The sequence below is a fragment of the Aspergillus nidulans genome, chromosome V (genome assembly GCF_000011425.1).
Source record: "Aspergillus nidulans FGSC A4 chromosome V".
Taxonomy (NCBI): Eukaryota; Fungi; Ascomycota; class Eurotiomycetes; order Eurotiales; family Aspergillaceae; genus Aspergillus; species Aspergillus nidulans.
The window spans coordinates 1,865,129-1,890,500 of NC_066261.1; the positions used below are offsets into that span (position 1 = coordinate 1,865,129).

The following is a 25,372-nucleotide window of genomic DNA, read 5'->3' on the forward strand; positions in this document are numbered from 1 at the left end:
CTCGGGGGGGGACCTAAAGCGGTTTAGTGTACGTCACGTGTTACTGTAGCCTTTCAACCTCTCAAAGGCGAAGGGGGTCGACAATGGCCGTCGCCGAGCGCTTTGAATGGATAAAGAAACCCCTTCAGACGACTGTTGCGCTGTCGATCTACGCGTTTACTTGTGATCTGTATGAAGTGGTGGCTCTGTATGCTTGCGAGGTATGAATTCCGGTCGTCATTAAACGCGTTACGTGCCACTGCCTGAACCCAGTGACCTCGGAGCTTCACTGATGCTTGTTTCGGTTGCGCAGTCAGTAGGAAGCGCTACTTTTTCTGTATTGATTTGCGCATTCTACGGCTCTGGCGCATTCGATCATTGGATACTCCGGGTCCAAGGCCGTCCGTTCATGTTCCCGATGCCCGTTCCATGCGGCACCCGATGATTGACGACTGAGCTACTGTAGTCTCACTATCGGGACTGCCACAATTCTATCACAAAGAGATACGTACAGCGGGTACTACACTAAACAAGGTGTTCTTTAGCTATTCAAACTGGCGACTGCGGTAACGTACACCATGCCGGCAACTGTGCCGACGGCCGCCGACAATTCTGAATCGAGGCCAACGGCGGAGGATTTTGTGGACAGTGACCAGGATGCCGAAGGGGAGGAGACAGACTTGTATCAGATGGATCAGCAGCTCCAGGATGCTGTACACCGCGCGTATTCGGGGGAAATCGAGGCCGAGTCAGGGGCTGTTGAGGTCGACGAGGATATGGATGCTGAGGGAGAGGTAGATTACGATCATGTTCCAAATGGGGAGATCGATGAAGCAGAGCCCGTGGGTGCCGTCAAGATTCCAGAAGGTGCTTCATCTATCAACAATGACAATGACGATGACGCAGATGCAGATGCAGATGCGGATGCGGATGACGATCCAGAATTCAATGAACAGAGTGAGAGCGAGCGCGGCGGATCTAGTTCATCGAGCAGTCGCGATTCAGATGAGGACTGGGAGGCGGAGAGCAATGGGCCTGCGGAAGCTGAAGCGGATAATAACACAGTTCGCGGGAATTGCATGTGAGTATCCTGATAGCTCACAAGGTCAAGTTTAATTATTTTCAAACTAACATGTTGTGTACAGATTTTGCAATCAAGATGAAGATCATGACCCAAGCGAAGAGTTTGAGGAGTACTTGAGCTGTGCTGTTTGTGGCGATCACTGTACGTTGATTTGCGGCCCTATCAAGATGAAGGCCCAGAACCCCGGAATATAGCGGACCTTTCACTGACTCGGCAACCCGAACAGCTCATCGGCAATGTGCTCGTGAAAATAATGCTTTAAACGATGCTGAAGGTATGTTGATACTGCACTACATTTTTAAATAATTCTTCTTTGTATTTTGCATAATTTCTAATTTTATGTAGATACTGGCTCCTGGAGATGTCCAACCTGTCACAGCGAGAACTTGGAGCCTAGTTCTAAAGAGGAGGCCTCATCGCGACGAAAAAGCGGCCCGAAGAACATGAACAAGGAGCTTCTGCCAGCTCACAGTGGCGAAGAAGGTTCAGATTTCCATTCTATCTTCGATACCGTGACCGTCGATGAAGAGCTACTAAACAGCTCACGGTCGCTTCGGAAGAGAAAAACCCAGTCTGTCGACGCAGAGGAACACGCACCTGTTCTCCGCAAGCGACTGAGGCAATCGCCTGCGCGAGTCGCACGAGCCGACTCGCAGGATCAAATTAAAGCCAACGGAGACGCTTTGTCGCCCGTCCGCACCCGTTCTCGGCGCACTAGAAAAGATGAGCAGGAACATTGCCGTGTAGTAGTGAAACAGTTTGGCAAACTCGTCGTGGCTTTTCGGTTACCTGACGTGAAACTTTCTAAGATTCTCAATTCGCGCAGTCGGTCCTCAATTCGAAACCGAAAGATCCCCAAACCACCTCCACCACAAGAACCACCACAGGCCCATTTTGCCCCAATCACTCCCATTTCTTATTTCCCGTCTTTATATTCCTTCAGTGACCGCGAGCTAGAGGAGTCCTCGAAAGCCAAGCCCTACGGAGGGATTCTCTCCGAGGCAGATGCTGACACCTCCAAGACGCTACCTTCACAACTTGACCGTGAACGCTTCGAAGCCGCACGGCAGAAAGCTGAAGACGCTTGGCAAAAACGTCTAGCAGAGTCCCAGAATGGTGGCGAAACTGTGCAGCATGCTTCTCAGAAGGTCTCTGGGCCTCCATCTAGGATCAAGTATATCAACTTTGGCGGATTCGAGATTGAGACTTGGTACGCAGCGCCGTATCCTGAGGAGTATAGTCGAAACCGAGTACTCTACATATGCGAATTTTGCTTGAAGTATATGAATTCGGACTATGTCGCGTGGCGCCATAAACTCAAATGCCCCGCAAAACATCCTCCCGGCGATGAGATCTACCGTGAAGGCTCCATCTCAATCTTCGAGGTTGATGGGCGGAAAAATCCAGTCTATTGTCAGAATTTGTGCTTGCTTGCGAAACTGTTCCTGGGGTCTAAAACGCTTTACTATGACGTCGAACCCTTCCTTTTCTATGTCATGACCGAGTTTGACGATTTAGGGTGTCACTTCGTGGGGTATTTCAGCAAAGAGAAACGGCCAAGCTCAGCGAACAACGTCTCGTGCATTCTTACTCTACCCATACACCAGCGAAAGGGTTATGGAAATCTCCTCATTGACTTCTCTTACCTCCTTACTCGCATCGAAGGCAAAACGGGCTCGCCTGAAAAGCCTCTTTCCGATATGGGCTTGGTTTCCTATCGAAATTATTGGCGGCTTGTCTTGTCATACCAGCTGCGAAATCAAAAGACGCCGGTCAGCATTGCCGAGCTTTCCGAACGCACAGGTATGACGGCAGATGATGTCGTTTCTGGGCTGGAAGCATTACGCGCTTTAGTACGAGATCCCGTGACCAGAACATACGCTCTCCGTCTCGATTACGACTATTTTGAGGAATGTATTCGCGGCTGGGAAAGCAAGGGATATGTGACGCTAAACCCAAATGCACTTGTTTGGACCCCGTACATCATGGGTAGGAATAATCAGTCACAATTCGACCGCGCTCCTATACATACCGTCGCGCCACGCGAGGGGCTTGAAGAAGACGATGATGAAAGAAAAGAGCTAGTTGAAGAAGCTTCAAAGCAGTTGGAGGCCTCCAAGCGGAACAGTCAAGCGCTGGTTAACGGCATAAGTAGCGCGGAAGTCGCCGGTACACTGCATGAACCTGCAGGTCCTCCTTCTATAGATTCCCTGTCTAACACCAATGGCGTCCATCATCAAACATCAACAGGCGCGGCCGGACAAAAGGAGTCGGGACCTTTGAGCAATGTTCCGGCATGGCGGTTCGAAATATACCCCCCAGTTCAAGCACCAGTCTCCAAAAAGCGTTCTGGCCGCCCGTTTGGGGCGAAGTCATTTCAAAAAACCTCTATCACTCCGACTACTACTCGCACCAGCGGTCGTACTACGCCCCGAAAGGCCGCCTCCCTTTCAACAATAACCCCAACAGCAAACGAACATAGTGTTAGACGAGGTCGGAGTGCGAAGCTATTTGACTCCCCTTCGATCGGAACGGAAAACGTGGCAACGAACGGTATAGAGCCAGATCAGCTCGATCTCGCTGGTGAAACAGGAATCAACAGCGGCCAGGAGGCTGTCCGTTTTACGGTTGGAGAACAAGGGACCCCAGATCTATCTGAAAATCCGAGTGATGCCCAAATACCGCCCACGGCCAATGGCGTTAATGGATCAAAAGCGGTCGAAGAGCAGCAAGGGCCAGTGACACCTTCGAAAGGGAAGATTGTCGAAGGCAGAGCCAAACTCACGCGGTCCGCTAGTCGAAAATCTGTTGTGGAGAAAATCGAAATGCTTATACCAGCGGAGGGTGAAGGCGTCGCTGTGCCTGACGATCATGGAAGCGATGTCGATGCGGAGGGCGATATCGATATGGAGGAGACATAATACTTTGCTGACAGGCTATGATATCAAAGAGTACGATCTGGCATTGACGGGCGTTTTGATTTTCCTTATTTTTGTCTGTTTTTCCTCGTCTCTGTTGTGTCAAGCAAGGAGTGGGCAGGAACCGGAGTTCTTAATGGTCTTGTCTTTTTGTCTAGGCTATCGCTTTTATTTCTATCGATCGAGCTTCTTCTCAGACACTGTGTTGACTTGTGAGTCGGTTTGGTTTAATCAGTAGTGTGAAACAAGTTATAACTGTGACATACTCCGTATATCTCTCCGTACCATCGATATAGACATAGTCAACTGTTGTTCGCCGTTAGTTTGGGCTAGTCGGTAAGCCATCCTCCGTCCTAATTACATAAGCCATGACTCGGCCTTTGCGTAAATCGCCGGCTCGCTAGGAAACTGGGGTGGGGAATCCTGCCCTCCAGTCACCACCAGTGTTTGATTGACGACAACACTCTAAAGCGGAGATTCAGAGATCATTTTCATGCGAGAGCTACTCACAAGGCTAAAAAATGGCATCAATGATCTGGCCATTGAACCGTGCCAGTGAATCGGAACCGTTCCGGTGTAAAGGCAGGGGAAGTGGCGTCTGCGCACCAGAGCACGACTCATGGGTTTACGGGATACGGACTCCAGACTTTACTACTCCACAGCAATGATCCGCCATACCAGCAAGCTGGATCTACTGCTGGCCAACAATCTACGGGGGAAATCACAGATCCAAACCTCGAGGCGCACTAGTAAACTCAGAGTGCTTGTTGTGGTATGGATATGCGCAAAACGCCGAATTTTTGCTGAAGACCAACCAGGAAGCCTCACACTCCATCTATTATTGTCATCGCAACTATGGATGCACGAGAAATTGGTACAGCCCTCACGTCAAGACTTCGCAGTTGCTGCCTCCGTGCTGCTCTGGGCTGTGCCGAATTCATGCCCGGAAGCTGGTAGCTGCGTAGATCGCCACCATCATTTGAGTTATTCTGCATGATCTACGGTATCCAGGAACCTGTTCATGCACCATGCACGTACCATGGGTCCCACCAACGATTCATATAATCACCGTCGGTGTCCTCGAGCGCTGGCCGAGCATCCTACAGCCTTCTCGGTCAACCGTCAGACGCAGCCTTCGTCTGCTCCATGCCCAACATGGAGATTCCACCGGACGTTCCATCCTGTGCAGTATGTATCCCATATCCCTTTCTATCATCCAACCGCAGATTACTGACGTCTTCCAGCTGACGTGCCTGATTTCAGCTGTCGGTAACTCGACATGTTCCTTCAACGACCTCGACTGTGTCTGCGGCGATGCCCAGCTCAATGCGCAGTCAACAGCCTGTGTTCTCGGGTCCTGCACGGTTATGGAGTCTCTGTGTACGCCTCCGCGCTCTTCAGGATCCCGATCCTGCCACCGCTGACCGAACTTGCAGCTGCGAAGAATATGACATACACATTATGTGGATGGCCAACCAGTGATGATACGCACGTTTTCCCCGTTACCAACATTGTCGGTATTGTTGTCGCCATCATCTCTGTCGCATTGCGCTTGACGAGTCGTGCTCTGGACAAACGATTGGGCTGGGATGACTTGCTGATCTTCATTGCTCTGGTAATTGACCGTGACGGAATCAATGGGACGAGTGCTAACGCAACTTCAGCTTTTTGCTGCCTCAATTTCCGGCATTGGACTTAAACGTATGTACCTTGGCATCCACGGTTGAAATGCTGCTAATGCCCTGCAGTCAAGGATACCGGTCTCGGCAAAGATATATGGACCGTTCCGTTCGAGGATATCAGGCGAACACTCAAGGTAAGACCGCTCCAGAAACTGATTGGATATACCCCACTAATGACTGCTGCAGCTGTTCTTTATTGAGGAAGAGCTCTATTGCATATGCATTGCTCTTGTAAAATGTTCTATGCTGATGCTCTATCTTCGTCTCTTTCCGAACAGGGGCTTACGCATTGCTGTTTTCGTCACTCTTACCTGTACCCTCTTGTGGGGCGTTGGAGCATTTTTCGTCTTACTCTTTTCTTGCCGCCCAATATCTCACTATTGGAACTCATGGGATGGGGAGCATAAAGGTAGTTGTCTCAGTCATAACGATATCCTTCTCGCACATTCTACCATCAACATCATTCTTGACGTTGCTATCACTATCATACCTATGCCGATTGTGCTTAAGCTCCACATGCCGGTTGGGAAACGTCTTGCGGTATTGTTCATGTTTGGCGTAGGCTTAGCGTGAGTCTAACACACATCGCTTCTACATCGATGCTTGCAGAACTAATAGTATGCAGGGTCACCATTATCAGTATAATGCGGCTCGTGGAAACAGTGGGATTCAACAGCACACAAAACCCAACAAGTACGTTCATGTTTGTTATATTCACCAGTCCAGCGGAGTGCTAACGCGCCTTACAGAGGATTTCGTCCCGGTGGGAATATGGAGTCTTTTGGAGTTCGATGTGGCCATCCTATGTGCCTGCATGCCAGCCATGAGAACATTATTTATTCGCCTCGTCACGAAGCCAACTGACACCTATGCTTACGGCTCAAATCGGTACAATTACAAGGTCAGCGGTGCTTCTGTTTCCCAAACTGCAAACAGCTCCCGTGCCCGGCAGTCGCAACACATATCTTCAAAAGCGCTCCCGTCCACTGTAACCACGGTCGAAGGCGTCCGACTAGAGCAGGAGTTTATTCGGCTCGAGGAAGTCGAGACCGAATCGGGATCTCTTAAGCAAGACACTCATAACTCTTACGAAGACCCGAGGACTCGCTCAGCGGCTCATTTAGTCCGCAAGGAGAGTTCTTGAACGCTACGTCAGTCATGTCTTTCTATATTCTTTTGGCCCAAGCGGCTAGGACACTCTTTATCATTTCATGTACATACTTAGCAGCTGGTGTATGAATAATGAAGGTTTTTCTCTTATCAATATTGCTCTGCTTTCGATTTATTCTGAGCCTGAAAAGAGTAGCTTCCTAGCCCCTTTAAGCAAGGCTCCTAGCTAAAGAGACTTTTATATATCCAGAATGATTCCGGGTGATGTCCAGACACCACCCCTCTACTCATTCGCCAATAAATGCATGACCGCTTTCCCGTGAACATTAAGCCTTCGCCGTCAAAGCATTATAATGCTCCCCAAGTCCATACGTATGCCTATAATAAGCCAACCAGATAACCCGTTTCGCCCGCTCCTCCTCTTCAACATCCCCAGCCTCAATTTTCTCAATCCTCCCATCGCCCTGCACGACATTGATATCCACCCCATAAGCCCGCGCAATAGCTTGCAGCTCCAACTGCCCGCCCCATTCCGCTGTGAGCTTAATCTTCCGCGTGTAAGACTCCAGGGGCTCCTCCATGAACGGTTCGAATTCATCTTTGTGTTCAGCAATAAAATCCGCCGTCACCGCGCGCACGGCCCTATACCCGTCGTGTTTGGGACTTGCGACTGTATCGATCCGCGTCTGAGTTGTGGGTCCTATGACAATGCGTGAGGGATCAGGGCGCAGTCCTAGGCCCAGTTCGTCTAGTTGAGTTGCGACTGCGGAAAAGAGGCAGTGGCCATCTGGGTTTATTTCGATTTCTTTCAGGTTGAGTTTCTTGAAGGCCGCGTCCATCGCCTCTTGTTCGTTCCCGCGATGGTTCGTTAGCTGAGAGGCTTCCTCTGAGGCTGCGGCTGCGGCCGCAGCTTGTTCTGCGGCGCGTCTGGCCAAGCGCGCTTTTTGTCGGTTGGGCTTTTTGGTACGAGTGGTTGTGCTCGTTGCGCTCGGCGACGATGACCCTGATGAAATTGATGCTGATGCTGAAGCAGAATTTGGTGTCGTTGACTCTCCCGCAGTGCCATTAGGTGTGCTCCCCAAGTCCTTGGTATCTCCATTCGTCGCACTGTCGCCATTTAAACTTAAATTCTCCAAGTCGTCAACGGGAGGTTCGCTTTGATGTTGTATTGTCTCGCCGGTCAATTCCGCAATCTCTGCCTGATGGCGCTCGGAGAGTTCTCGTTGGAGCCGCTCGCATTCATCGTTAACTCCTCGGCGGGTTTTCTTGGTTGCGGACTTTTTCTTCTGGGTAATGCGGGCTTGTAAATCTTTTTGTTCTTTGCGGTGGCGCGAGAGGAGGTCTTCCATTCTATATGGTTTGTGATCGGGAGGGGTCGTCGGGTATAGAGTAATGTTAGAAGCTGGTCTATGGGGTTGATTGACGAACGGGTATAAAGAAGCAGTAAAGAGTGACAGTAATAGAAATTTGAAATGCTATGCCTATTGCGCAAATGAAGTAGCAAAGATGGGCTGATGTTCTGAAACATTAAAACTCGTGCCCCACGATAAGTATCCCACTTTATTAATCGGGTATAGCGTGGTGATCTATCCCCTCTGGGCCTGGGGTATTGCCAGCAACGCTAGCAGTACCCTTCACTCGCACAACATTAACCAGTTGGATCTATTCTCCGATCCCATACCTTGTTAGTGTATATACTGATCAAGTTCCAGCCAATCCCACCTCACTAGCGGAGAATACTTCGAGGCAATATGCGATTGTCGGTCATAACGGACTAACATTGTTCCGCTCATGAGCCTCGGCCCAGCTCGGTCTGGGGTGCTCTCGGTTGAGGTCGAGCTGGGGAGGAGGCAGTGCCTCGATCTTTCTGTACATAAGTCGCAAGATCTCCTGTAGAATAAATTCATCCTTTTCTCATACTGTGAACAAAACTCAACTCACAATGGATCTCCAGAGCCTATTCGACGTCAAGGTACGCAACATCTCCGCATACGTCGTGTGCAAACGCCCTGTGCATTGTGCTACGAAGCTAATCAAGATCCTGTAGGGCAAAGTGGTGTTGGTCACCGGCGGCGCCAAAGGCATCGGCCGCATGATCTCCGAGGGTTACGTTACGAACGGTGCAACTGTTTACATCTCGTCCCGGGACGCGAAGGCTTGTGAGCAAGCCGTGAAGGAGCTCAATGCGCTCGGCAAGGGCAAGGCGCACGCCATTCCGGCGGATTTCTACAAGGAGGAGGATGTCAAGAAGCTTGCTGAGGAGCTTGCCAAGCGGGAAAGCAGTACGTGTCCTACCCTAGCGGAGAAAGGAAGAGCTAATGGGACTTCTAGAGCTCCACGTCCTTGTCAACAACTCCGGGTCAAACTGGGGTGCTCCCTACGACGAGTACCCGTCTTCTGCATGGACTAGGGTTCTTACGCTCAATCTCCACCGTGTCTTTGACCTTACAAAGCTCGTGACTCCCCTACTGGAGAAGGCAGCGGCGCCGAACGACCCTGCTAGAATCATCAATATCGGTAGTATCGATGGACTGAGGGTTCCGGCGTTGGAGACATTTGCGTACAGTGCTAGCAAGGCGGGCCTGCATCATATGAGCCGTGTTCTCGCGAACCATCTCGGGAAGAGGAACATTACGTATGTGCTTTGAACCGCTGCTCGATTGTTTTGTTGGACGTATGGGAAGTTACTGACCTAGCATAGATCGAACACTCTCGCCTGCGGCCCGTTCCAGAGTAAGATGATGGCTGCAACGCTGAAGAACTTCCGGGAGCAGATCGAGTCTGGTATTCCACTAAAACGTATCGGTACGCCAGAGGACGTTGCAGGGGCTTGTCTATTCTTGAGTAGTCGGGCTGGTGCATATGTTAATGGGTCGACGATCGCAGTCGACGGGGGTAGTGTTGTGGCTGCGAAGCTGTAGTAAATATATTTTGGGTATTATAGGAATGATAGAATTGCTGGGCAGACGACATCAACAACTAATCAAGTGGAGTGCTTGATAGATAGCGCTTAAGCAGGCAAGCTTTTACCATCCTCAATCACAATTTCTTTCAGTAGTTTGCCAGCGCTTTGTTGTCTCCATACGTCATGACACTATGACTACACTCTTTTGCCAACTCTCAGGCCTTCCACTAACCAGATGACCTTCTCAGCACAAATCGCACAGACCAAACTAAACAACTGATTCGCAACCACGCGCCACGATCTTCAAAGGCCAAGACTTTTTTGACATTCAAGAACCGATTTCGCGGTGTCAATTGCCGAGCCTGTCGGTTTGTGGATTCGGTTTGTGGAGGCTGAGGCCTTCACTATAGAAAAAAAAACGCCAACGGATCCTGACAATTGGCTGGCAATATTCCCTCTCAGATAAAGTAAATGAGCAGCTTTCGAAAGGATCCGTGGGGTGGAGAGCATCGCTCGACGATATTGGATTTGTAAATGCCTCAATGGATCTACTGGAGCTATCTCATCTACGCGGCAGTGGAACCTATCATCAAGAGCTGACGGTTGACATCCACTAAACTCGACCTATTTTGATTCTGTCACATTTGGATACCAAAGGATGACTCTGGATAAATATGGCTTTACTGAGCCATTATGACATTTATAAGAGCTCTTGTTCCACCGGGTTCTTCCTGGCTGCAGGGATTCTTTTAATACAAGCAGCTTGCTAAGGGATATCTAAAGCTTCTGCCGGGAAATATGTGGAAGATTTCTATAAATTTCATTCTTTTGCACTGTACGCGCCTGCGATCTCCTCCCACTAGGTGCATTAGGCTAATGTCGACAGACATATATATTATTTCCCTCGGTCTCCTAGGGCTAGCGGTCTTCTACCCTTATGGCAATGTGAGCGCTATTGACTCGTACTTTTTCGGAGTCAGCTCGTCCACAGAGTCTGGATTGAATCCGTACGCCAACCTTGGCTTGTACATTTGGGTGTAAGGAGGGAACGCTGACGGTGTGTAAGGGTTGACCTGAAGGACCTCAAAACCTACCAACAGCTCTTCTTGTACTTCATCCCAATCGTGTCGAATCTGGGCTTCATCAATATCCTCATTGTCGTTATCCGATTACACTGGTTTGAGAAGCGGTTGAAGGAGATAGGTATTTCCCGCTCATTTTCCTTCATCTGAGCTGGAAGCTAACACTTCTGCCGTCGTCTATAGCCCCCTCTGTTCTTCGTCAACGTCCGGAAGTTTCCGCAATAAAAACCACGCAATTCGACCAAGAGGCTCAGTCAGTTAGTAACGCGGAGCCAACAAAGCCAGCTGGCAATCAAGGCGTACAAGAGAACAAGGCTTCAGAGAAAGTGCGCGAGACAAGCATCCAGGCCGGGGCTTCAACTAAGGGTAGCTTGGAAGAGAGTCAGCCTGCAGTAAGTTTCAGCTACACCTCGAAAGCTTTGTATATTCCTCCGCCTAGGGATCGCGACAGAGGCTGTCCCATCATCGAAATCGATCACACTCCTAACAAAGATGGTATGTCTCTCTTCTTGAATTTCCAGAGGCAGAAACCTTGCTCACCTGTTAGATTCGGCCAACGACACAGACATTGCCGTAGGCGATGTGAGAGCCCGTCGAAGATTGAGCGACGCATCTATCCATCAGGTTGGTGTCCTCACATTCGCCCAAACTTCCAGGAAACATCGAGATACAGGGACTGCGGTGTCACTCTCCAAAGACATGAGCCTTCCGGGTCTGTCATCACAGGCTACTTTGGGAAGGAACTCACAGTTCTTGAATTTGACGACGAGAGATCGCGAACATCTGGGTGGTGTTGAGTACCGCAGTCTCCGTCTATTGCTGAAGATCGCGATAGGTATGGAATTCCAAATTGGGGCGAGATCGTAAGGACAGTGTTAACTTCTGGCAGGATACTTCTTGGGCATTCATTTGATTGGTGCTGTGTGTCTAGCTGCCTGGATTCAGAATGCGGATATGAAATATCGAAACTATCTTGATGAGTGCGCATTGAATCCTGTTTGGTGGTTTGTATCATCTGCTACAATGTTTCTGGTTCAATTCTGACTCACCATAGGGCCTTCTACTCGGCACAAACAATGTCGAATAACTTAGGGCTTACCTTGACGCCAGACTCAATGGTATCATTTCAGGAAGCGACATTTCCACTGTTCGTCATGAGCTTCCTTGCATACGCCGGGAACACTTTGTACCCGTGCTTTCTGCGACTTGTGATCTGGACCATGTTCAAGCTTGTTCCTGGGGAGTCATCTCTCAGAGAACCTCTCAACTTTCTCCTGAAGTACCCGCGTCGTTGCTACGTGCTGCTTTTCCGCAGCCGGCCAACCTGGGCCTTAGCTGGAATCATTTTCATCCTGAACTTCGTCGACATTCTTCTAATTCTCCTGTTGGACTTGGATAACCCTGCTGTGAACAGCGTCCCTGCTGGACCACGAGTTATAGCGGCCATCTTTCAGGCAGCATCGGCTCGGCATACTGGGACTGCCTCGTTCAGTCTAGCGGACGTGAACCCAGCAGTTCAGTTTAGTCTGCTTGTTATGATGTATATTGCGGTTTACCCTATCGCGATTACCGTTCGAGCTTCAAATACATACGAGGAGAAATCTCTCGGAATTTATTCCCCAGAGCCAGAGACGGACGAGAACGGCAAGGGGTATATCTTGACCCATATGCGAAACCAGCTGAGCTTCGACCTATGGTACATTTTCCTAGGCATTTTTTGCATTTGCGTCGCGGAATCCAAAAGGATTATGAACCCTGCAGAGCCGGTACGATTTGACCCTTAGCTTGGACGCCAGACCTCTAAAAACACTGACAAGTAACAGGGGTTTTCCGTGTTTGCCATCTTCTTCGAAGCCGTCTCTGCATAGTAAGCCCGTCCTATTCGCCTTTGCGGATAAGAGTCTGACACTCAACGCAGTGGCAATGTCGGGCTTAGTCTAGGATACGCCGGCGTTTCTACGTCCTTTTCCGCACAATTCTCGACCTTCAGCAAACTCGTGGTCTGTGCGTTGATGATTCGAGGACGCCATCGAGGAATGCCTAGTCAGCTGGACCGTGCAGTGCTCCTTCCAAGCGATCGCCTGGTGGAGGATGACTCTGTAACAATGTACAGTTCAAAGGGTCTTTGGTTGGAGCCCCGGTCGTTGAAAGTTCGCCGGTACCATACCCGATGAGACCTCCAATAGTTCTATCTTTAGCCGGTCTTGCGACCGGTGAATCGGTGAAGTGGCTTGGCTTGGCGGGCGTGGGTTGGATTACCAGAGCTAGACTGAGAACTGAACGGATTCTTGGGTAGATCCGAGATACAGCTGAGTCCCAGACTGTCAACACTGACCGTTGCAGGACGCTAGCGTAGCATGACTGAGGTCGATGATGAATGACTGGTCGAAGATCATAAATGTGGAATGAATGCACTTCTGGTAAATCGGCGGCATCGGACTCTTTTACATGTGCAGTCGGCAAGAAACCATCACGTGGATTCAACAATAAGCCCAGCCTAAGTACCCCCTTTTTGTCACGACAAGCTGGATGAGTAGACTGGGGAATTTAAACACTCCCCTCACGCCCGATTTTACATTCTTTCAAATTTAGAGTTGGCCACTTGAGCGGCCGCAGTTACCGCATAGTGCAGCAGTGGGTAGGTCGGTTATGTCATCCATGGCGGGCCCATGCCGTCATAACGTTGGGAGAACTACTTCAAACCCTCGTTTCACAATTCCTACAATCTCCTTCATAGCACATTTAACCTCCGCCTGTCATTACTGACTTTTAACTAACTGCTTTTGGCCCCAAGACATACTCTACGTCCTAGTCAAATCGAGCCATATCAGCTGTGATCTTGACCGCCGTTATCATCTCACCGACTACGCGGGGCACGCGAGATACTCGCACTTCAGCCCAAGAGCATTCGTTAGGCAATTGTTTGGATATCCTTTTCTCTCTTCACCCAGAATTGCGTCGAAACGAGCGAGAACCAGACACAATGGACGACTCGGCACTACCTTCAAACACCTCGAACGGGATTAACGGTCGCACCGCCCATCGACGGTCCAGTTCCGGTGGTGATCCTTTTCAACACCCAGATATCTACTATGGAAACCCCGAGTCTGTTGAACGGATCAAGAACCGCCGACGTGCGTTCTCTTCGGTATGTGCTGCTTATACTAGGCGAGTGCAATGGAAGGGCATGGCTGATTGGGGCTGCTTGAATAGAGCTTGAAATCGTTCAACCGGCAAGACTTCCATGAAATGCTGGGTGACCGTAATACGAGACGTGGTAGCATGGGTGCGTAACTAGGCATACTGTAAATCTGGAAGCTATGTATTGACCGTTTGTTCATAGACCCAACGTCTGGCAACCCCAGGAAATTCCTTATCGATGTCGACGCTACTCTTCATAGTCTGCTTGAGAGAGAGGATTCGGACAGGAACATGCAGATCACCATCGAGGATGTTGGCCCTAAGGTGCGTACTGGCTTTATGATAGTCATAGGACAAGCAGTACTGACCTTGATTCTAGGTTTTCTCCTTAGGGACAGCTGCATCCCATGGTTACAACAGGTTCGACGTGCGAGGCACATATATGCTGTCGAACCTCCTCCAAGAATTAACAATTGCTAAAGATTATGGGCGTAAACAGATTGTCCTTGATGAGGAACGTCTTTCCGAGAATCCTGTCTCTCGGCTTTCCCGACTTATCAAGAACTCTTTCTGGAACTCTCTAACTAGAAGAATTGACGGGCGTAATATCGAGGTGGCTGGAAGGGATCCCAAGGATTGGACTGACGATCCTCGGCCGCGTATTTATGTTCCACCCGGTGCTCCCGAACAGTTGGAGTACTACAGGAGAATCGCGGAAGAGAAGCCTGAACTGCGTCTTGATGTTCAGGAATTGGCTGCGGAAATCACACCGGAATATGTGCGAGACTTGAATGAGAAGCCCGGGCTGCTCGCATTGGCCATGGAGGAGAAATACGATGAAAAGACCGGGAAGACCGACTTCGCTGGAGTTCCCTTCGTGGTCCCAGGAGGGCGATTCAACGAGCTTTACGGGTGGGATAGCTACATGGAATCGCTGGGGCTTCTGGCTAGCAACAGGGTCGACCTTGCCAAAGCCATGGTGATAAATTTCTGCTTCTGCATTAAGCATTATGGAAAGATTCTCAACGCCAACCGGTCGTACTATCTGACACGATCCCAACCACCTTTCCTAACTGATATGGCTTTACGTGTGTACGACCGCATCCAGAATGAACCAGGCGCCATGGATTTCCTTCGCCACGCAATTCTAGCAGCCATCAAGGAGTACTACAGTGTTTGGATGGCTGAGCCGCGTCTAGACCCTGTGTCGGGCCTGTCAAGATACCGCTCACCGGGTATTGGAGTACCTCCTGAGACGGAGGCCTCTCACTTCCTCCATCTTCTCACCCCGTATGCCGAGAAACATGGTATGGAATTCAAAGAGTTTGTCCAGGCCTACAACTACGGCAAAGTCAAGGAGCCGGAACTGGACGAATACTTCATGCACGACAGAGCTGTTAGAGAATCTGGACACGACACCAGTTACCGTTTGGAGAGAGTCTGCGGCAATCTTGCCACTGTTGACCTGAACTCTCTCTTATACAAGTATGAGGTCGATATTGCGCGAGTAATACGCGTCTACTTCAAGGACAAGCTCGAGATTCCGGTCGAGTTCCGAACACCAGCCACCAAGGATATCCAAAGCGAATCATCATCTGTGTGGGACCGCCGGGCGCGCAGAAGAAAGATGAGGATGGACACCTACCTCTGGGATGAAGAAAAGGGAATGTACTTTGATTACGACACGGTCAAACAAGAACGGACCAACTATGAGAGCGCCACGACTCTCTGGGCAATGTGGGCTGGGCTTGTCACGCCACGCCAGGCTTCTGCAATGATCACCAAGGCACTTCCCCGCTTCGAGGAGTTTGGTGGAATTGTCTCGGGCACTGAAGAGTCTCGTGGTGCTGTTGGACTAAACCGACCTACTCGGCAGTGGGATTACCCATACGGATGGGCGCCGCAGCAGATGCTCGCGTGGACCGGGTTCGCCCGTTACGGATATCAGGAAGAGGCCGAGCGACTTGCATACAAGTGGCTCTACATGATCACTAAGGCGTTCGTTGACTTCAACGGCGTCGTCGTCGAGAAATACGATGTGACCCGACCCATTGACCCTCACCGCGTTGATGCCGAGTATGGCAACCAGGGCGTCGACTTCAAGGGCGCCCCTCGCGAAGGGTATGCTCCCACTGTTTCCATATTTGACTGTTGTATGCTAACTATCGCCAACTAGGTTCGGTTGGGTCAATGCAAGCTACGTTTACGGCCTGGAAATGCTCAACGCCCATCAGCGACGTGCTCTTGGTGCGGTCACTCCATGGGAGACGTACAGCAAGGCTGTTTCTGCGCAGGGTAGTGACACCGTTCTTGAAAACAGATCTGAGTGATTGAGTGATTGATTGCTTTACCTAATGTCACATTTCGTTCGGCTTTTCGGCCCGGTCCATGTCATAACTGAAGCACTTTGGACACGGCCAGGCCTTGTTACCAAAATACCATAGAAGTAGCTGTTGGTTTCAAGTTTCGAGAATATGATGGTTGGTACACGGATATGATGTAGACTCCCAGGAAATCTGCTGTTGGAGTGTCGATAGACGGTTCTAGAGAGAAATGAATATATAAATTACTAGGGGCAAGCAGGGACGCTCTGCGAGCTCTCTTAGTCACTTTCGGCATCTGCATCGAATTTCACCTTTAAATCAATCTTCAATTATATCCCATATGGAAAACTCTCATGAACTACCACCTGAATTCATACCTCGATTCTTTTCGTCACGCTGCAGACTTAAAACTGATAGACTCTTTAGCCTTGACGCTTTCGTCCACGAGGTAATCGTTATTGCATCCTGAATCCAGCACGTGGCCTGGACACTACGCATATTGAGGCGATACAGACCTAGTTTCCGGTGCCATGGCAGCAAGTACCAGAGCTATGCCAGATAAGTTTTTTTTCGTGAGTCGAAGTTTTTTGCCTACCACGCTGATACGTCTCTAATCGCGTTTCGGTATACATGGCCAGAAGTTAACCTCCGACGATATTGGAAGAATGTTAACGATCTGCTCGCCAAACGCCTCCTTTGCTCTTCCGTGTTTCAGCATGTTACAGACGCAGATATCCTCGCAAACTGCGCTCTTGCCCCCTGAGGCAGGAATGCCTGGCAACACAGCGAAGCGCACTTACAAGGTAGCTGACTTCCCAGCCATGCCTCCAGAGGATACCCCCAATGTCTACCCGGCAGATCCAGATTGGAAACTACAAGCCGAAGCACGCAATCTTGAACACCGCCATACAGCGAGTCTCGAATTCGGAACATCGCCAATGGGCATAAGCGGCGTTCCTAGCTGCTTGAGGATCCCCATAGGACTACTCAGCGGACAGAGCGCAGAACTCTACAATACGCGTCGAGCGCTGAAGAGCAGCGGAATTGAAGATACATGTTTATGGCATTGTGACTCTGAACTGCAACGACGCTGGATATCAGAAAGAACAGAAAGTGTGCTGGGGTCAGTAATATTGAGTCACAAAGCGAGTCGATTAATGATAGCTGCTCTCTAAGGCCAAGACCTCACTGATATCTTCTTCCCATGCAACGGTGATGATGGCGCCAGCAGAGTGGATGGAAGTCTACCGGTATACAGCGGCGTGGGTAACCATTCAAGGTAACCACTCATTGTATGTACTCGAACCAACGACAATGGAGCTGGAAGAAGAAACCGCCCGACTCGTCCACCCACCCCGACTTGTCTCAAGCACAATCACCTGCTCAGTCGCAAGTATTAAGTCAAAAAGGTACATCGAAATAACACGGGCCAAAGCTCCTTAATTTCCCGAGGCTGTTCTCGTGGAGCCGCGCCAGTCATTCGTTGGAAGCTGATGATTCGACGGTATGGGAATTATAGCTCGTGGCTTGGCCTATGATATCTGCAGCTGATACAGCAGCTGATAGCTTCAGGGCAGTCTACTACACCGTAGTCTGATAGACGTCGGAGCTTGTGCCAATAGCTCAGGTTGTGCCGAGGTTGAAAGAGATTCGCGCTGGGATTGGCTGATTGAACAAGACGGGCATGTGTGAGATACGATACCTGAGTCTGGTCATATGCTGGCAGAGATTGATAGGAAGTGAGAGCTTGAAAGAGGGATGACCTGAGATATATTGGAAAGGTAGGTGTCCTTCGACCTTGATGAGAGCTCGGGTTGTGTCTCTTTGAGCCAAGCTGGGGATTGTCGTATTCCACAAGGATGTATGTACAGAACAAAGATTCAGGAGGTTCAATGTGGCCAAGCCCAGAATCGTATTGTCATGTTTTGTCATGAAACTCTAAAAGCACATGTTTTTGACGTCATTCTTGATTGCTGGGTCTCAGCCTTCATTCTTCCATCAACCATCCGGTCATCATTGAATGCTATGACCTCTCGAAACTTGGGCATCCCAATTCATCCAACATCGAAAATGTGGACGACAATCTTTGCTGATGGGTCCCAGGATACTAGCAACATTCCTGGGGTCTGGGGCAGTGGCGAGTCCAAAATTCAAGGCTCGGGGATGACTCGGCGTGGATATGCGTGGCAAGTTGCCTAAGGCAACAATCCTTTAGACCGAGGATCAAGCTGATCTGGATCCTCTCTACCGAAGCTACAGCAGCCAGTCACGTACCCGGAGCTGGCTTGTGAACCTGGGGATGCTCAGCGACTTTTCGCCGGTTGCAGGTCTCCCGGCCTGTCTTCAGGCATTCCTGCCTGTCCCGCTGAGCCGAGCGTTTACCGACCTAAGAGTCATACTGAGGTTGATGGACCTCTGACGCATTGGCATATAACTGCGAGTCCTTCCCCGGGTTTCGGCCTGTGATTCTTGATTTTTGAAACTATAATTCCTCTCCTCGCCTGTATTCTTCCTTTTTTTACCTTTTATCTTCGAGGCTGATCCTCGTTTGACTGTCGTGTGCTTCTATTACTGCATTGACAGTCCTCCCTGTATACTATCTTCATACTATCTTGTTTCAAAAAGTTTGAATTGCTGAATACTGCCATCATGTCTTACATTGAGGAAGAAGACCAGAGATACTGGGACGAGGTTGCTGCTGTCAAGAACTGGTGGAAGGACTCTCGATGGAGGTACACCAAGCGCCCTTTTACTGCTGAGCAGATTGTGGCCAAGCGTGGAAACCTGAAGATCGAGTACCCCTCAAACGTCCAGGCGAAGAAGCTGTGGGGAATCCTGGAGCGTAACTTCAAGGTTGGTCTTTCGACTCTGTCTTGGCTATGTGCCGGCAACGTCTGCAGTACTAACGTCTCCCAGAACAAGGAAGCTAGTTTCACCTATGGCTGTCTTGACCCGACAATGGTCACCCAGATGGCCAAGTACCTCGACACCGTCTACGTCTCCGGCTGGCAGAGTTCTTCTACTGCCTCGTCCACCGATGAGCCCTCTCCCGATCTTGCAGACTACCCTATGGTACGCATACCACTTATACTATAAGCTTACTATAAGCTTGGACACCCTGCTAACGGCAGTAGAACACCGTGCCAAACAAGGTCAACCACCTGTGGATGGCCCAGCTCTTCCACGACCGAAAACAGCGCGAGGAGCGCATGACTACCCCCAAGGACCAGCGTCACAAGGTCGCCAACGTTGACTACCTTCGTCCCATCATCGCCGACGCTGATACCGGCCATGGTGGTCTTACTGCTGTGATGAAGCTGACCAAGCTCTTCGTCGAGCGTGGTGCTGCTGGTATCCACATTGAGGACCAGGCCCCCGGTACCAAGAAGTGCGGTCACATGGCTGGTAAGGTGCTTGTGCCCATCAGCGAACACATCAACCGCCTGGTGGCTATCCGTGCCCAGGCTGACATCATGGGCACCGACCTGCTTGCCATTGCCCGTACCGACTCCGAGGCTGCTACCCTCATCACATCCACCATTGACCACCGTGACCACCCCTTCATCATCGGCTCCACCAACCCCGATATCCAGCCCCTCAATGACCTAATGGTCATGGCCGAACAGGCCGGCAAGAACGGCGCCGAGCTCCAGGCCATCGAAGACGAGTGGCTTGCTAAGGCCGGCCTGAAGCTCTTCAACGACGCTGTCGTTGATGCCATCAACAACAGCCCGCTCCCCAACAAGAAGGCCGCTATTGAGAAGTACCTCACCCAATCCAAGGGCAAGTCCAACCTCGAGGCCCGCGCTATTGCCAAGGAAATTGCCGGCACAGACATCTACTTCGACTGGGAAGCCCCTCGCACTCGTGAGGGTTACTACCGTTACCAGGGCGGCACCCAGTGCGCCATCAACCGCGCTGTCGCCTACGCCCCCTTCGCTGACCTCATCTGGATGGAAAGCAAGCTCCCCGACTACAAGCAGGCCAAGGAGTTTGCCGACGGAGTCCACGCCGTTTGGCCCGAGCAGAAGCTCGCTTACAACCTCTCCCCATCCTTCAACTGGAAGAAGGCCATGCCCCGTGACGAGCAGGAGACCTACATCAAGCGTCTCGGCGCCCTCGGTTACGCCTGGCAGTTCATCACTCTCGCCGGTCTGCACACCACCGCGCTCATCTCCGATACCTTCGCCAAGGCCTACGCGAAACAGGGCATGCGTGCGTACGGTGAGCTCGTGCAGGAGCCTGAGATGGCTAATGGAGTTGATGTCGTCACGCACCAGAAGTGGTCTGGTGCCAACTATGTTGATAACATGCTTAAGATGATCACTGGTGGTGTGAGCAGTACGGCAGCGATGGGCAAGGGTGTGACAGAGGATCAGTTCAAGTCATGATTTGTTAGCTTGTTCATTTATTATGGGTTTGGGTTTGGCTAAAGTAAATGCATCATCATTTTTTGTACATTGAATGGAAAATTTAGTTTTTATATATACCATATTATTTCATTTTTTAAATTGAATATAGTAAATTACAGCGCGACCTACTCCATCAGCTTAACTAAAGAAACTCGCTTCTCTAACCCCTTCAGGAGCCTCTATTTCGAGAGAAGATTGGGTCCATGGCGGTATTGTATTACAGCGATCAAGGGAGTCTATACGTAGGCAAGTCGTCATCATAATACCATTGGCCACGCTTTCACGTGTCCAATAGTATGTCCACTGTGTCTGACCACGGCGCTAGGACATGATCATATTTTCACCTCTCCCTGGGCGTCCTGGTTAGAAAAAGCAGGAACAGCACTCAGTAGTTGATCACTTGATGAGCATTACCGTATCATTGCTCAAAGGCAAAAAAGCTTTTATTCGTGGATGCGCTATGTGTGAAAAGGTAGCTAACAGGGATTGATTGGTTTCTTAATTCTACCTACCTAATTTCAGAGATTTTTATATAAAGAAATAGGTAATAGAAGGTTAGTTTGTTAGTTAAGCCTTGCCCATCCCTACAAGGACAAGCAAGGCCACATTCATGACCGCGATAATGACCCAGACCAAGACGGCTATAGCAGAAACAAGAAGTCCATTGCCCATTTTGACGCCGTCGGTAGCACTGCCACCGTTGTCGTCACCTTCTGCGGCGTTCTGAGGCTGGGTCTGCTCGTCTGTATCTATATCTGCATCTGCATCATGTACCCGCTCCATGGGCACAGTCATGTACCGGTTGCGGCAAGTAAAATAAACAAGCGGCGCGCTGACAAAGGGTAGTATAACGCTGAGCACGACCTGGCTAGCTGTAAGCGTCTTATTAAGGCCTTCCTTCCCCACCGCCCCAGCAATCACAATACTGGGGATGATGCTGATAGAACGGGTGATGAGCCTACGGAGCCAAGGGCGAATACTCCAGTTGAGCATCCCCTCGGACACCATTTGTCCGGCCATGGTGCAGACAATGCCGGCAGAAAGACCGGAAAGGAGAAGGGCCAGTGCGAAGACCGTCCCCGCCGCTTTGGAGATGGAAGACGATAAAAGGTTGTAGATACCGAAGAGGTCTGCGTCGTCTGTTGCAGAGGGGGTGTTGTAGAGGGAAGCACCAGCAACAATGAGGATGGAGCTATTCACAAAGAGTGCGAAGGTGAATAGGGACAGAGCGAGCTCAATGATTGAGTATTTCATGCAGCCGCGAATTGCACGGAGAGATGGGCGGTACTCGACTTCACCGTTTGTACTGCCAATGCAGACGGTTGGGTCGGCGTAGCCGGAGATGACGTCGAATTCTTTGAGGCGGGCCTGTACAATACCACTGCCTAAGAACATGGAGTGGGGCATGACAGTTGCGCCGAGGATGCCGCAGCTTTGGTATAACCTATGAAGGTCAGTATGTCCCTACGATGGAGAGAATGATGGTGTACCCATTAGATTGAACTACGGCCGGGGACGGGAGGTAGCCGCGGAACACGTCTCCGATCGACTGCTCTTTGATGAGAGATAGCTGGATGCAGAAGCATATGACTACTCCCAGCACCAAGGCCATGACAAAGAACTCAAACAGCCGCAGACCCCACATTGAGCCATTCGGTCTGTAGAAGATCAGGATAAAGAGAACATCTGCCAGGGTGATGGCGCAGCCCGCAACAAGTGGGATATTAAGGAGGAGGTTGAGGGAGATTGCAGAGCCCACGACCTAAACCGATATTTAGTAAATTTGGTCAAAAGTGAAATATAGTGCCCGTACCTCTGCTATATCCGTTGCAACAATAGCTGCCTCAGCGAAGATATACAGGATGATCGTCAACCATTTGGGAAGATGCTCCCTGCAATTCTCCGCGAGGTTCAACCCTGTCACTGTCCCAAGCTTTATACATAGCGACTGCAGGAAGATCGCGAACAGGTTCGACAGGAGGACGATAAAGAGGAGCGCGTATCGAAAGTCCGCACCGGCTGCAACATCGGTGGCATAGTTTCCTGGGTCGATATAGGCGACAGCAACAAGAAAACCTGGCCCGACGAAACGGGCGAACTTGAGGAGGCTCTGGGAGACGCGAGCTGGAATGGAAGAGATATGCGGAAAGGCTGGAAAAGAACGGCGAGGCGAATCACTGTTTCTCTCAGGCTGGTGCCTGGAGTATGCAGAGACCGCCCCGCCGGCTGCGCCCGCCTTGAGGGCCGACTCGTCCCTACTATTGGGGACTGGGACCGGGCTTTCTAGCACTGAGATGCCGCCTCCTTCGCCCAGGCCGGATATATGTCCTCTGCGGACCTTGGAATTGGCCATTCCATTGAAGTCCTCCCGGGTTGTTGCGTCGGCGTTCAGAGGCGGCGGGTTCTGGTTCCAGCCTGGATGCCCCAGGGTGTCGTCGGTTCGCGAGGGGCAGTTCATGGTGAGTTGTCACGACGGCTTTGTTACGACGGAGGGAAGGAGGGAGCTAGTAGGAGATGCCCAAGAAAAATCGCTGAGAAGACAACTGTTATGTCAAGCTTCCGTCAACAATAATAAACCGGGCCGTCTAAAAGTGGTGGGCGATGGATGAGTTGCACTTCAAAGTCCCGACATTGCCCGAACGGCCGATAGCAGTTTACGCGGGGACTATTCTAACAGAAGCGACAAAAGGAATCAGAAAATGCCCGGGTCCTCAGCGATGAAGAATCAGTTAGCTACCTAAGCCTAAGTAAGAGATACGTAAAACAACGCCAAGAGATGGTCCGGATTAAGCTACAAATAGTCTGCTTGGCACGCCAACTGACTGTTTTCGGTTCAGCCCTGCCACTTGAGTGACAGGCGCATGCCCGACATCTGGGCAAATCCCACCATTAATATTCAACGGCATACTTTATCCCGGTGGGCAAGCGACATGACCAGTAGGCAACTTTGGTGGCGACTCCAAGAATTTTTGACGGTCGCGGCTGAGTGTATATTAAGTCTCTTAGTGTCGACGCTTCAGAATTCGTTCGTCTTCCACTGAGACTAATGATGGCCAGAGACGAGTTGGAGTATGGGATGAACCACCCGGGTGCCCTTCTCGATGATAAAATCCATACCCGTCTATGGCCATGCCATAGACGACGGGGTCGAACTTTTGTCTTGATGTGATGCGTCCATTCGTATCAGAAGGGCCAGTGAGCACAGCAAGCGATGCCGGGATAAATCTCCCTTTGAACGTGAGACGTGCGTCACGCGGGACTCATTTACAAGTCCTTGGCATCCTGTATAACCAGGAGAGTCACATCATCTTTCTACGCATATTTGCGTTCGTAGTCCACGGTATCTTCGGGATATAGGTTTTTTTGATAGAGAACAGGAGGGATAGCTCTGATCCAATCTCGGCATATGTTGTGTAGTACAGTTCGACGCTGCACAATCCAAGGCCGGATCGCTCTTCGTGAACGTAGTCAAGGACCCGTATGTTGTTGATTACCCCAACATTCTTTCTTGTTTCTGGGGTTGCGTGGGCCGAACATAATCACATCTCATGTCCCGTTGTCGTATTCGTTGTCTAAATGCGTGTGAACGTTAGCTATGGTGCACGTAAAACTGGGGATGCCTAGAAAAAAGCAATGCTTATACTGTCGAGTCTTGTCTGCAGTTTCATCAAAACCCTTTGCACCCATCTTGAAGAAGTATGAGAGTAGCTGTTTTCCCAGACCCGGAATAAGTCTTGAGCCTTGCAACGTCAGATTTCTGTTGCCCGTGCGGGAAGCTTCGTTTTCCAAGAAGGCCCCCGATAGGTTTGTCTTATATTCCTTTACCGTATCAGGACGATTGGGATAGTACTCATTGTGGCGTTTCATATTCGAAAACAGGTTAGGAACGTGGAGCAGAGCATAGTTGAGGTGACCCCTACTCTGGCGCGCTCAATAACAGAGATGCAGATGTGGTCATTACGCTTTAATTGGACTTGCTCAGGTTGATTTCGAGGAGCCCTTGTCGAGAACGAAAGGATACATTTATAAAGAATATAGAGGATGTGTTAGCGGAGCGAAGTTAAAAGAGAAAATTACCTACCCGGGAGAGCATTTCGACGGCCAGAGAACTAAAAGGTCATGCCCGTGAGCTCTGGGCGACAGGAATAAAAGTACGCTTTTGCCAGGATTGAGCATTGGGTATCCATATACCATTCTTATCCTCGTCTCAGTATTTGCTATGGTCATAATTTAATCCATTCAACCGGCACCAGCAAATAGACATGCAATCAAGTATATTTTCCCTCTTGGTTCGCTCCATAATCGTATCTCTTCGTTGGCTGCCAATTCTGACTCGTTTTAGACCTAACTCGCTGCGCTCACGGAGCAAATTGCTCTTACAGCGCTCCCTCGGGTCGTATTCGATATCCTCCCCAAGGTGACTGAGGTGGTCCACGTATGCCTCCGGGGCGAGACAAAGGCAGCCCGGCTGCAAGGGGTCCTTGTGCCTGAAAAACTCGAGACAGAGAGATTCTCCTGCAACGATGAAACCGATAGCGTGTTTATTGTAGAACCCAAACAGGACGCAGAGAGCATTACAGTGCGCAGAAGAACCGATGGCAATTAGCCCTTGCATCACACAGAAGCCTGACGCTATGGGCAGATGGAGATGCCGACATACCATGTAATGGTATATGAAGTCAGATTGGTCTTCTATGCCTGGTCCTCCACCCAGTAAGCCGTAAAGAAGTCTCCT

General features: G+C 50.3%; 8 protein-coding genes across 8 annotated transcripts, besides 1 other annotated feature; 6 read left to right on the top strand and 2 right to left on the bottom strand.

The window, feature by feature from the left end:
- Positions 1-25,372: part of a sequence feature (contig 1.98 826..565485(-1)) that runs on past both edges of the window.
- On the top strand, positions 558-3,984 carry ANIA_05640 (protein nmy1; the record flags this gene model as incomplete). The annotated part of the gene is made up of 4 exons (XM_658152.1): positions 558-1,060; positions 1,125-1,204; positions 1,290-1,337; positions 1,409-3,984. 4 exons carry the CDS (start codon positions 558-560, stop codon positions 3,982-3,984), a joined length of 3,207 nt encoding a protein of 1,068 aa, XP_663244.1.
- Positions 5,137-6,807, top strand: ANIA_05639 (CFEM domain-containing protein; the record flags this gene model as incomplete). Its single annotated transcript, XM_658151.1, has 8 exons — positions 5,137-5,169; positions 5,226-5,361; positions 5,418-5,596; positions 5,646-5,682; positions 5,730-5,797; positions 5,850-6,232; positions 6,289-6,356; positions 6,413-6,807. 8 exons carry the CDS (start codon positions 5,137-5,139, stop codon positions 6,805-6,807), a joined length of 1,299 nt encoding a protein of 432 aa, XP_663243.1.
- ANIA_05638 (deubiquitinase OTU2) lies at positions 7,100-8,122 on the bottom strand (the record flags this gene model as incomplete). The annotated part of the gene is made up of 1 exon (XM_658150.1): positions 7,100-8,122. The coding sequence occupies one exon, from the start codon at positions 8,120-8,122 to the stop codon at positions 7,100-7,102; it is 1,023 nt and encodes a 340-aa protein (XP_663242.1).
- ANIA_05637 (short chain dehydrogenase/reductase family) lies at positions 8,716-9,694 on the top strand (the record flags this gene model as incomplete). Its single annotated transcript, XM_658149.1, has 4 exons — positions 8,716-8,745; positions 8,821-9,055; positions 9,105-9,408; positions 9,475-9,694. 4 exons carry the CDS (start codon positions 8,716-8,718, stop codon positions 9,692-9,694), a joined length of 789 nt encoding a protein of 262 aa, XP_663241.1.
- ANIA_05636 (protein trkA) lies at positions 10,477-12,934 on the top strand (the record flags this gene model as incomplete). The annotated part of the gene is made up of 9 exons (XM_050612281.1): positions 10,477-10,513; positions 10,595-10,715; positions 10,745-10,881; positions 10,944-11,255; positions 11,308-11,595; positions 11,650-11,764; positions 11,815-12,526; positions 12,584-12,627; positions 12,679-12,934. The coding sequence occupies 9 exons, from the start codon at positions 10,477-10,479 to the stop codon at positions 12,932-12,934; spliced, it is 2,022 nt and encodes a 673-aa protein (XP_050468222.1).
- ANIA_05635 (neutral trehalase treB) lies at positions 13,452-16,517 on the top strand. Its single transcript, XM_050612282.1, has 5 exons — positions 13,452-13,908; positions 13,974-14,046; positions 14,104-14,225; positions 14,281-16,022; positions 16,078-16,517. Exons 1-5 carry the CDS (start codon positions 13,744-13,746, stop codon positions 16,229-16,231), a joined length of 2,256 nt encoding a protein of 751 aa, XP_050468223.1. The 5' UTR covers positions 13,452-13,743; the 3' UTR covers positions 16,232-16,517.
- ANIA_05634 (isocitrate lyase acuD) lies at positions 18,727-20,697 on the top strand. The gene is made up of 3 exons (XM_658146.2): positions 18,727-19,078; positions 19,142-19,297; positions 19,360-20,697. Exons 1-3 carry the CDS (start codon positions 18,875-18,877, stop codon positions 20,614-20,616), a joined length of 1,617 nt encoding a protein of 538 aa, XP_663238.1. The 5' UTR covers positions 18,727-18,874; the 3' UTR covers positions 20,617-20,697.
- Positions 21,107-23,634, bottom strand: ANIA_05633 (uncharacterized protein). The gene is made up of 3 exons (XM_658145.2): positions 22,451-23,634; positions 22,128-22,399; positions 21,107-22,081 (listed from the first exon to the last, which is right to left on the bottom strand). The coding sequence occupies exons 1-3, from the start codon at positions 23,093-23,095 to the stop codon at positions 21,205-21,207; spliced, it is 1,794 nt and encodes a 597-aa protein (XP_663237.1). The 5' UTR covers positions 23,096-23,634; the 3' UTR covers positions 21,107-21,204.